This window comes from Mytilus trossulus, chromosome 3, assembly GCF_036588685.1.
Source record: "Mytilus trossulus isolate FHL-02 chromosome 3, PNRI_Mtr1.1.1.hap1, whole genome shotgun sequence".
Lineage (NCBI taxonomy): Eukaryota > Metazoa > Mollusca > Bivalvia > Mytilida > Mytilidae > Mytilus > Mytilus trossulus.
In genome coordinates, this window is record NC_086375.1 from 13,490,723 (window position 1) to 13,503,762 (window position 13,040).

Genomic DNA, 13,040 nt, shown 5'->3' on the forward strand with positions numbered 1-13,040 from the left:
TTACAGGCTCCTTATATCATGTTCTCAAATCTAGATATCACCTCCCATATAGAAAAAAACCGTGTGAAAATATTAATCTATTATGTGTTGCTCTCCTAGATACAAAATGTATCCAAAATCAAAGACGTAGAACATATTCTATCATAATCATTCGGTAACTAGTGTTATTACTGTCTCCTCCATGCCTGTCATGAACATAAAAAAAAAATTAAATAAATAACAGTTCTAATGCTCAGGTTGGTTGTCACCGTGCAACACAGTTAATAATATAAAAAAGAAGATGTGGTATGATTGCCAATGAGACAACTATCCACAAAAGACCAAAATGACACAAACATTAACAGTTATAGGTCACCGTACGGCCTTCAATAATGAGCAAAGCCCATACCGCATTTATAGTCAGCTATAAAAGGCCCCGATAAGACAATGTAAAACAATTCAAGCGAGAAAACTAATGGCCTCATTTATGTAAAAAAATGAACGAAAAACAAATATGTAACACATAAACAAATGACAACCACTGAATTACAGGATCCTGACTTGGGACAGGCACATACAAAAATAATGTGGCGGGGTTAAACATGTTAGTGGGATCCCAAGCCTCCCCCTAACCTGGGACCCCTACAACATAAGAACAAACTATAAAAATCAGTTAAAAAAGGCTTAACTCATCAGATAGACAAAAAAATAACACCATAAAGGAAAAACATAGAACTCCTTTTGTCATAAGACACTGTCAAACATCCAAACATACTATCCACACTCATCTGTGTCCACACTTGTTAAATAGGAATAAGATAATTAATTCTGTATTATAGAAACTGCTGGTTGTGAATTTATCTGCATCTGAATCCGGTCGGTAATTAAATGTTCAAATCTATACCAGTTTTAAAAAACGACCAATTTACCATTATGAATTCAGTAAACGCCCCTCCCCGCCTCCCCTTTTTCAATTTTTTTACTCAAAGCCTGATTTTTAAGATTATTTTTTTTGCAATTTATTTGTCCTTAAACTAATATATCTTATCTAAACTACATAAAAACGATACGTTTCTTCCATAAAACCAATAATTCAAATAAGCAATACTGAAGCATGAAACATGACAAATACATCACAGAGAAAAATCTGCTGAGTTATAAATAGAAGTTCACCGACCAATCAAATTAAAGGACATTCGGTACTTCTCTACGCTTATCAGATTATGAAAGTACAAATAATGTTGGAGGGTTTGGCTTAGATGACAGTCAACTACAACAGATCAATAAAGAAGCATGCTGAAGATACAAGCAGGAATATTTGTGTTCTTTTATTTCTCAATTGTAAGTTTTTAACTTTTTTTGCTTGTACACAAATATGCAATGACAAATCTGTTACTGTTAAGAAAGTGTGTCACGTCATCAAACTGATTGCAACGACATATTTCTTGTAGTAACAAGGAAAAGGTAAAGAAAACATTCTCATTAGTGAAATTAAATATTTTGTTTCATCTTTATGGGTTAGTTTAAAAAAATCTATCAATGTGTAAAGTGACAAGAAAATGGACAAACTTATTATTTAGTACTGTTCTTTACCAATAAATTTCAAGATTTTTAAGCTGTTATTTGAAGGGTTTGTAAAGCAGGTACAAATATACAAATCCTTGTTTACCTGACATTTATTCAAGTCATATATTTTGGCATGAATTTTCACTATATTTCATATAAAGGATTAAGTGTTTATTTGGATATTATTTCCTTGTGAAGCATTTTACTTTCTTTTCTTTTATAAATGTTGTCTTGAAAGGCTATTTTTTTTTCTAAAAGATTTTTTTTAAAAATAGCTGTTTAAAGACATCATCATTTTTTGGACCATGTGAATTGTTTGTGTACTTCTATCCAAAACCAAGAGTTTTTTTAATGTATATAGATTGCTCTTTGTTGAAGGCGGTACAGTGACCTATAATTGTTAATGTTTGTGTCATTTTGGTCTTTTGTGGATAGTTGTCTTATTGGCAATCATACCACATCTTCTTTTTTATATTATATGTTTGGAATTTCATTTATGATCAATTAAACAATATCACATCTAATTCTGTGTCAATCCACATTATGTTGTAAAAATCAAGTCTTGAATTAACATAATTAAACACTTTTCATCTTTTTGTTACAACAAAACATAATTATTGAAATAATTATAGGAAAAAAATATTTGTAACAAAATGTCCATGTTGCACTTTGGATGTTATCCAAATCTACATTTTTAATGTAACATTTCAATAAATTTGTAAGGTGTTATTTGAGACTATTTTAAGGACATTTACAATGTTTACTTAATGAAACACACTTACTAAGATTAAAAATCTACACAACATGGTTAAGTGAAAAAGCCATTTTTATTAATATAATATAAGTCTTATAAGTGACACTGGAGTCTTTTTAGTATATGGATTCAATTGCAGCAATTAAGCATAATGAATGTTCCATGATGTGTTAAAAATTGAAATTGAAATTTAAAAAAAAATTATGCAAAGGCTTAATTTTTATCTGTTGCTTCTTCTCTCATGAAATTTTCTAATCATACAACTCATTTTAAAGTTTTCATTCATTGCAACTCAAAGGAATACTTTGTATCAATCTAAATATATAAAAATCTTTTATATAGCTACAATTTGAATAATTGCAAAGGTTTGCCAATCTTCAGAGGGTAGATTGGTACATTAAATTTGTCCAAGGCAAAAAGAAAATAATCTTTGAAATGAATTGATTACCAATAACAGTCATTGTGTGACAGCAATATTTTGTTATAAATGAACAATAAATGGTCATAACTCTTTAGCCTACAGGCATCATATCTATACAGTTCAGTTAAATTTGATCAGTCAACATAATTGTAATGTAAGTCAGGGCGATACTTATGGAGAATATGCAGCTTTCTCTTAGAGAGCAAACATTACCATTATATGGCTTTTTGACATGTTTTACCCAGGTGGTGTAAAGCAAACATTTATTAATCAATCTATTATTTTGATGGCATAAAATATTTTGTAGTACTTTCTGAAAAGAGTTTTTCTTTTACTGCACTTTTAACTATGGTGGTGAAAAATAAAATTGAAAGCAGTATTGAATAATTAAATTCTCTTTAAATATTCAAACTACTGTTTTTACCAATTGATATAGTAAATTTAGAAATTCATACAAAAATATGACTGATAGATCATAGTATGTTAATATAATAAGAATGTTCATTTAAAGCAATATTTCCTGTACTTCAAAATCATAGGCATCAATTAATTTTCAATTTTTCAAATATCCCCCCCCCCCTGTTTAAAACCCCCCTCCATTAAACCATCATACATTTCAACATGCAGAACCACATGTTTTTTTGTAAAAAAAAATATGTAAATGTAATTCACATATATACATATATGTATATTTAAACAGTATACAATATTTTTTTGCTGGATGAAATTTACATTAAATGGCAATACCATTAGGACCATTATAACATTTAAAGTCACATTAGAATTTACAAAATAAACTTGCTGACTAAGTCAATATAGGCATGATAGGGATTTATAACAGTACAATGAAATATAATCAAGTGTTAGCTTATAAGCTAGAGTACTTTCTATTGGTATTTTAAGCATTCAAGTTAAATTTAGAACTATTGCTGAATTGTGACATATATACATGTAAACGTCTATATATATTTATAAAAGAATAAAAATAGGCATAAGTTTACATGGTTTAATAAATCTCTTATCTGATTTCAAGACAGTTAATATGCCATATGCTTTATGTTATTTGATAATTGGATTTCATTTCAATATAGCCATTTTTATTTTCACTATGATGTAGAGTATATGGAGTAATTAAGCAAATTATCAGACATTGACATTTATAAATATGATAAAGACGCATAGATCTATAATGGAATACATGAAAAGAAAAAATTATTACATTATCTTGTTTGATCCACAGGCACTTGTCTCATAAATTTTAGTTCCAATATAGGGAAACATATTTCTGAAACAAGTGCCTGTGGTTTAACCAGTTATGTTTTATTAAGTCTGCCTAGATCATGGAGATATTAAGTTAATTCAAAGTATTCTTGTTGAATGTTTCCTTATCTTTGCTTTTTACATACCTGCAACTTTTGAAATATATCTATGGGGAATTTTAAGCTAAAGAGGATCCTATGCTCCCCTTATATTTTCGTAAAAGATTTTCAAAATTATTTCAACATCTCTCATGGAGGATACCACCCAAAGTGTTCTCCCAACAACTTTCAAATAGCATCCTGATTAAAAGGAAATTATTACAGATAGCATCACATTACCATGATGCTTAAAGGCCCTGGAGAGAACACTGCCCAACCATAAATGGCCATATAAAGTTGACAGGTCTGTATTCATTATCTGTCATCCTGGAAGTATCCACCATTCGGTTGCTACTGGTAAACCATAAGAGAAAGTCTGCTTTTCACATATACTAAAAATCATGAAGGTATAAAAATGGAGCAAAATAAAACAAAAACCAAGTATATAACTTCCCTTAACACACATTTAATAATGATTTATATTTTTGTTCAAGGTCTATTTTGGGTAATGTACTTTGGAGAGTATTTTGCTTTGAAAAAATGTCTATTTGATTCTATTAACATTTATTTGTTTATTCTGTGCTTTTTGCCTATCATTCTCTTTTAAAAACAGATAGAACCTCACATATTATTAATAAAGCTGAAGAAAAAATGTCTTTTGACACCCTAATTTAATTTTAGACAAAAATTTAAACAAGTGAAACTTTTGTTCAGTGCTATCATTGTTCTCTTGATTTTTGTACAGTGTGAAATGATACTTTGCTTTTCAGATACCAGACTGTACTAGAATAATTTCAGTATTTGTAAAATTTGTCAAGCACAATATATTTTGTGTTTTATTTCATATTTGCTTTTCATTGATAAAATGTCACTACAAAATACATTATACAACAACCACAAAAACTTCTCTATTTACTATAGCATTTCCCTAATGTGGTAAAACATATAGAGAAAATATGGATTTTATATTCCCACGATAAAACACCTCTGTAATGTATAAGATAGGAGAATTAAAAGTTGTAATTGTTACTATCGGTTTATTGTATCACATTTCCCATCAAGGATGATTAAAAAACAAGAGAAATAAATAAACAGTAAAAGACAAGTCATGTCCGATACTACGTGATTAGGAGTTCCTATTAGGTTTCCGAGATAAGAAACAGTCTTCTTATCTTTTACTAGTATTGATCATTGGGTCAGGAAAAAATTAATTAGTTCCCAATTTTTTCATTAATAGTATTTTTGATAATTAACTGTAACTAGAGAAATAATCTTATCACGTCTTTGATATGAAAATAATTGATATTAATGCTAGTGGCTTAGACTGTCATTGGTTTGTAAATTACATTCATGTTTTTGCATATGAAACGATCTATTCCTTATTCAACATTTTCGTAAAGGATTATTTTACGGGAAAAAATGCAGGGTTTTGTCATTACCGATTGTTTATAACTCATCCAGATTTTGATGAAGGGATAATGGTGTTTAAATCATGTTAGGTGTCTTCAGTTGACAGAGAATTCTTTTTACGAGCTTAGCTTTAAAAAAACGCTATTGATTTAGTGTTTCTATGAAAATGATAGTCAGTAAGACTATAGCTTGCTTTTGGTATGTCAGGTTCAAATAATTTTATTCAACACTTTCACTGTCAGTGTGTATATGGTTATTTGAAAACCATGATGCCATTAAATGTTGTTGAATATCATGCATTCATAATGCTTTTACCACAGTTTATATTGCAAATTGCTGAAAGACTCCACTTTTTTCTAAATTATTGAAATCCTTCCTAATTTTGAATTAACCTTATATCCTGGAGTAACATCGATAAGACTGCAAATTTAAAAAAAAATCAAGATTCTTTCGTTACAATCAATATTGCCACAGGAAAGATTTTACGAAAATGAAAACATGGCATTTTATCTAAGATAGCAATATTTGTATGAAACAATTACTGAAATAGTAAAACTTGCATTTTTGTTATTTGTTTAAAATCGCAAAAATAATTGCAAGCAAAATTTCTGAATCTATAGCATATATTTCATCATGATAAGTTCTTCAGGGTGTATAGAGAAGGTTTGCAACCGAATAGAAAATAAACCAAAAGATATGTGAGGTACCATTGTCTTCAACATGATGTTAAAATCAAAGTTAATATGATGTGAAAGTCAAAGTTAATATGATGTGAAAATCAAAGTTAATATATGATGTGAAAATCAAAGTTAATATATGATGTGAAAATCAAAGTTAATATATGATGTGAAAATCAAAGTTAATATATGATGTGAAAATCAAAGTTAATATATGATGTGAAAATCAAAGTTAATATATGATGTGAAAATCAAAGTTAAGTTAATATATGATGTGAAAATCAAAGTTAATATATGATGTGAAAATCAAAGTTAATATATGATGTGAAAATCAAAGTTAATATGATGTGAAAATCAAAGTTAATATGATGTGATAATCAAAGTTAATATGATGTGAAAATCAAAGTTAATATATGATGTGAAAATCAAAGTTAAGTTAATATATGATGTGAAAATCAAAGTTAATATATGATGTGAAAATCAAAGTTAATATATGATGTGAAAATCAAAGTTAATATGATGTGAAAATCAAAGTTAATATGATGTAAAGTGTCAACTTTTCTTTAATTTTTCTACCCCATTATTCTTTAAAATTTAGCACCCCATTATTCTATTTCTTTATTTTTTAGTACCAATTATTCTCTACTATTCTGGAAACCTCATTAGGACACTCAATAATCAGTCATATAAAGATTCTTGACATTGTTCAATATATATATGTAATTAAGTTGCAATGTACTGTAAATCTCTTTTATTCATGAGAGTATTTTATATAGACAAAGAGACCTTATTCAGGCATTATAGTTCCTGTCGCAAGAGACCTAATTCAGGCATTATAGTTCCTTTCGCAAGAGACCTAATTCAGGCATTATAGTTCCTGTCGCAAGAGACCTAATTCAGGCATTATAGTCCCGTCAATAAGATTTGATTCACATTAAAAGAAATTGCCTTGATAAGCAAAACATAATTACTGGTAAATATTGTTACAGTGATATTGGAGTACATACACAACAGATATATATGAAGATGTGGTATGAGTGCTTATAAGAAAATTCTTCATCCAAGTCACAGTTTGTAAAAGTTCACAATTATAGATCAAACTATCTTCAACATGAAGCCTTATTGGCTCAAACCGAGCAGCAAGCTATAAAGGGCCCCAAAAAATGAATAGTGTAAAACCATTCAAACAGGAAAACCATCAGTCTAATACACATTAAAAAAAGAGAAACATGAAACACTTTTGAACCACATCAAACATATATAGTAATTCATGCCAAGGTGCCATTAAGTATTATTTTATCATGCTTTGCCATAAACATTAAAGGACTAGGTGCAATAAGGCCTGTTTTTGGCCCCCCTATTTTCTCATTTTATAAATTTTGTTTTGGAAAGCTACTCAGGATAGAATATTCCCTAAGGTTTGAAGTTTGTTTGGATGAACTTCAAAACCATTGATTCCAGAAAATGGATGAGGTTAGGGGGTTAAAGGGCATCAAAAACGTCAAAAGAAGGAAAAATAGCGATTTTTGGCCATTACTTCTTAGATTTAATACCGTGCGCCTGCGTGACCCACAAAAAATCAAGGCGATTTAGACAGAATAAAACGTTCTCCTGGTATTGGAATAAAAAAATTCCTGGGTCACGTTGGCTCAGGCACTAAAAAATAAAAACTTGTTGTAAAATCACCTGCAATATGACTAATAATTATACTTTTTATACGACCGCAAATTTTGAAAAAATTTTCGTCGTATATTGCTATCACGTTGGCGTCGTCGTCGTCGTCGTCGTCGTCGTCCGAATACTTTTAGTTTTCGCACTCTAACTTTAGTAAAAGTGAATGGAAATCTATGAAATTTTAACACAAGGTTTATAACCACAAAAGAAAGGTTGGTATTGATTTTGGGAGTTTTGGTCCCAACATTTTAGGAATTAGGGGCCAAAAAGGGCCCAAAAAAGCATTTTCTTGGTTTTCGCGCTATAACTTTAGTTTAAGTTAATAGAAATCTATGAAATTTTGACACAAGGTGTATGACCACAAAAGAAAGGTTGGTATTGATTTTGGGAGTTTTAGTTTCAACAGTTTAGGAATTAGGGGCCAAAAAAGGGCCCAAATAAGCATTATTCTTGGTTTTCACACAATAACTTTAGTTTAACTTAATAGAAATCAATGAAATTTATACACAATGTTTATGACCACAAAAGTAAGGTTGGTGTTGATTTTGGGAGTTTTGGTCCCAACAGTTTAGGAATTAGGGGCCAAAAAGGGACCCAAATAAGCATTTTTCTTGGTTTTCGCACCATAACTTTAGTATAAGTAAATAGAAATCTTTGAAATTTAAACACAAGGTTTATGACCATAAAAGGAAGGTTTGTAGTGATTTTGGGAGTTTTGGTCCTAACAGTTTAGGAAAAAGGGGCCCAAAGGGTCCAAAATTAAACTTTGTTTGATTTCATCAAGAATTGAATAATTGGGGTTCTTTGATATGCGGAATCTAACTGTGTATGTAGATTCTTAATTTTTGGTCCCATTTTCAAATTGGTCTACATTAAGGTCCAAAGGGTCCAAAATTAAACTTAGTTTGATTTTGACAAAAAATTAATCGGTTGGGTTCTTTGATATGCTGAATCTAAAAATGTATTTAGATTCTTGATTATTGGCCCAGTTTTCAAGTTGGTCCAAATCGGGGTCCAAAATTAAACATTGTTTGATTTCATTACAAATTGAATAAATGGGGTTCTTTGATATGCCAAATATAACTGTGTATGTAGATTCTTCATTTTTGGTCCTGTTTTCAAATTGGTCTACATTAAAGTCCAAAGGGTCCAAAATTAAACTTAGTTTGATTTTAACAAAAATTGAAATCTTGGGGTTCTTTGATATGCTGAATCCAAACATGTACTTAGATTTTTGATTATGGGCCCAGTTTTTAAAGTTGGTCCAAATCAGGATCTAAAATATTATATTAAGTATTGTGCAATAGCAAGTCTTTTCAATTGCACAGTATTGCACAATGGCAAGAAATATCTAATTGCACAATATTGTGAAATAGCAATATTTTTTTTTAATTAGAGTTATCTTTCTTTGTCCAGAATAGTAAGCAAGAAATATCTAATTGCACAATATTGTGAAATAGCAATATTTTTTTTTAATTGGAGTTATCTTTCTTTGTCCAGAATCAACTCAAATCTTTGTTATATACAATGTATATTCACTTTTTACTACCAACTGATAAATTAAAATAATCTTTACCATTCAGTGATAACAAGCATTTTTTTTACATCTTAATATTTTATGATGTATTTAAATGAGTAGTTATTGTTGCAAACTCCATTAGAAATTTAATTGAGATTAATTTGGAATAAGGGAAAGGGGGATGTGATTAAAAAAATTGGGTTCAATTTTCTCATTTGAAATGAAATTTCATAAATTAAATGAAAATTTCTTCAAACATTTTTTTGAGAGGATTAATATTCATCAGCATACTGAATTGCTCTAAGAGAAAACAAAAATTTTAAGTTCATTAGATCACATTCATTCTGTGTCAGAAACCTATGCTGTGTCAACTATTTAATCACAATCCAAATTTAGAGCTGAATCCAGCTTGCATGTTGTGTCCATACTTGCCCCAACCGTTCAGGGTTCAACCTCTGCGGTCGTATAAAGCTACGCCCTGCGGAGCATCTGGTTGAAAAATAACAGAAAGTTAACCCCACTCATCTCACCCAGTTTCGAAAATTAGTGCTTTTGAAATCATCCAAACAAACTTCAAACCTCAGGATATGTTTTAACATATAAGTAGCTTTCCAAAACAGAATTTGAAAAATGTGTAAATAGGGGGGGGCCAAAAACAGTCCTTATCGTACCTTGTCCTTTCAAATTACTGAAAGACCCCCTCTTAAATTATTAGAATCTGTCCTTGTATTTCAATCCTACTAAATTTAGAAACCTCATTGGTTATTTTCTGAAGGAGCTAAAACTGGTCCTTTCTCGAGAACAAAATCTTTCATAATCTACCTCTTTTAAAATGATGAACAAGTGTTTGTTTTAATTTTTGTACATGTAGTAAATTCCTTGTGTTGTGCTCATCTTAGTCAAAGAACATTGTTTTTATATTAAAAGTTCATTTTAAAGCTTATATAAAAATAAAAGTTGTGTTTACATAACAGAAGTCACTTCAAACCCGCCAGTATCTTTTGATACATAATTAATGGAGGCATGTCATTTACTATTATTTAACTAAAGTTGAAACATAGTTTTTTTCATTTTTATATCCCCTTTAGAAGTGTTTGCTCTATAACTACAATTATTATAACATTGATGATTAAAGATGGCTGAAATATTACATGTATAAGGTCACATGTAGATCACATGACAAATGAGTCTGGGTTCTATTGTTTTATGCAAATAAGAGAGATTTATTAGCTTTTCATTTCTGTTTCACTGATTGTTTATCTTTCGGAATTTTGGATTCTCAATACTACAATAAAATCTAAAATTAATGCAAATAATGGGACTGAATGAGTAACACAATAAGAAAAACTCCCATTCTGATATATGAAACATACAACTCTATGCAGATTTTTTTGATTTCGCAATAACTAATCGCGCATTTCAGTCTTTTTTCAAAATTGGCAATATTAAATGCACTCAATAATTTTGAATTTACAGTAAAGCCGTCTTCGTTCTTTATTTAGTATTATTATTATTTATTGAATTCAAGCATCACAGCTTTTTTAAAACAAAGTGTGCATCTGGGGTACAAAATTTTAGGCCGGGTATCTATTATGATATAAAAAAAGAAGATGTGGTATGATTGCCAATGAGACAACTATCTACAAGAGACCAAAATGACACTTTAATTAACAACTATAGGTCACCATATGGCCTTCAACAATGAGCAAAGCCCATAAAGAAAAGTCAGCTATAAGTGTCCCCGAAATGCACTGTAAAACAATTCAAACGAGACAACTAACGACCTTATTTATGAGTTTATTTTAAAAGGTTTTTTTGGTAAAAAAACCATGAAAAAAAATGAAACTGTGTAATGGTTCACATCAGAGACATATATGTGTTTCTCTAATTCTATGGAAATTTATCCCTTTCCGAACCCATTGTATAAAAAAATTTAATCAACGTGTGGTTAACTGTGATCTCAACAGATCATTGGATGATTTTAAGGGTCATGACCTTTTTAGCTAACTGGATGATTCAAAATATGCTATAACAGGTGTTAATGAAATTGACAACTTCGTGCAATGTGAAAGGCACCCGAAGGGGTTTTTCGATTTACAAAACAAGAAAATGTTTTTAATCATTAGAGAAACAGATTCTTACATAGTTACTCGTGGATTATCGGATTTATCCAATCTCGATAGTTAAATTATAAATTTTAAAGTCCTCGCCGAGGCGGCTCGGACTTTAAAATTGATAATTTAACTATCTCGATTGGATAAATCCGATAATCCACTGGTATCAATGTAAGAATCTGTATATATATGTCTCTGTTCACATATATTGAATGATATAACAAATTACGCCTAATTAGATTGTTTTTACATTAATCACTGGATTTTGTCATGTTTATTAGACTGATTGATATTAGTAGGTCATGTGACATGTACATGTTACTTTATGATCAATACACATCACTCTTACATGTTATGTTATGTAAGGTAACATGAGGGTACCCAAATTGCACCTGTTTTGATAGTTACATGTATTTTACCTATGATACCTGGGACTATTATATATGTGTTAGTATAATAGTCCCAGATGATATATATACAAAAGTCTTTATTTTGCAATTTATGTACTCAGTGCAATTTGGGTACTGTTACGTTAATCTCATTTTGAAACATGTGCAAGAAAGTTTCAAATATTGATTAAATAGTGAAAGAAGTAACAAGTCTTTTATAACTACAAACAAGCCTCTGGCTTTTACAATTTTAATCCTGGTATCTATGATGTGTTTAATACTATAAAAAAGGAATCTTAAGTCTTCAAGTCACAATTATAAACATATAATGTAGCCTCTAAGTCACCATTGTAAACATAAAATATAGCCTCTATTAAGTCACCCTTATAAACAGATAAACTAGCCTCTAAATCGCAAATCTATAAAAAAAATATAGCCACAAAGACACAATTATTAAGATATAATCTAGTCTCTAAGTGTAATGACCCTGTAATGCTAATAATAAAGAACATTGATGAACTTGGTCACTAAAGCATAGAAAACATGAATATTTAGCAACACAAAAAGGATCTCTTACTTAATACTATATCTTGACTATGCTTTGAAAGTATTAGCTATTTCTGGAAAGTGAAAATTCACTCACAATCACTAGAATTCACTGAAAATTCAATAAGAACTGATTCACCTTGGATGTGCTTTAGATGCAGTGAAACAAAAGGTCAATGAGTTCATATGGTTTACTTTTAAGGTACTCTTATAAATAAGGTTCATAAGAAGCCTAAATGGTAATTAAAGTACTTCTGTGAATTGAAGTTTACCATCAGGCATAGTTGGTGCTTATATCTAAATGGTTGAAATGTCAATGATATCAATAAGAACATCTTTTTATTATTGAAAAGTCAATTAGAAACAGTTTTAGAAATAAATGAAATTAATTGCTTTTGATTGCAAATGATAGAGTGCCATAATCCTTTCTCATTGTAAATCAATTCAACAAATTCCTATGTGTAATCTTCCACTTCCTCACTGGTAAAATCTTTCACTTAATCGTGACCAGTTGTTTTGCTGAAGGTTAATGTCAATGCTTTAAAATTGCAAACTGCAGAGCGAAATTAAAGGTAATCTTCGAAGTTGACAATGCCATTAAAATAGATTATCCCACTGTTTGAATGGAACATT

General features: G+C 29.8%; 1 protein-coding gene across 1 annotated transcript in view; it reads left to right on the forward strand.

Annotated features, from left to right (window-relative positions):
• Positions 1 to 1,164: 1,164 nt before the first annotated feature.
• The window catches only part of LOC134710196 (glutaminyl-peptide cyclotransferase-like), a 35,946-nt gene continuing 24,070 nt past the window's right edge, over positions 1,165 to 13,040 (forward strand). Inside the window, exon 1 of the mRNA XM_063570427.1 lies at positions 1,165 to 1,320. Coding sequence (XP_063426497.1) covers positions 1,273 to 1,320 — 48 coding nt within the window. The 5' untranslated portion in view covers positions 1,165 to 1,272. The remainder of the gene's footprint in view (positions 1,321 to 13,040) is intronic.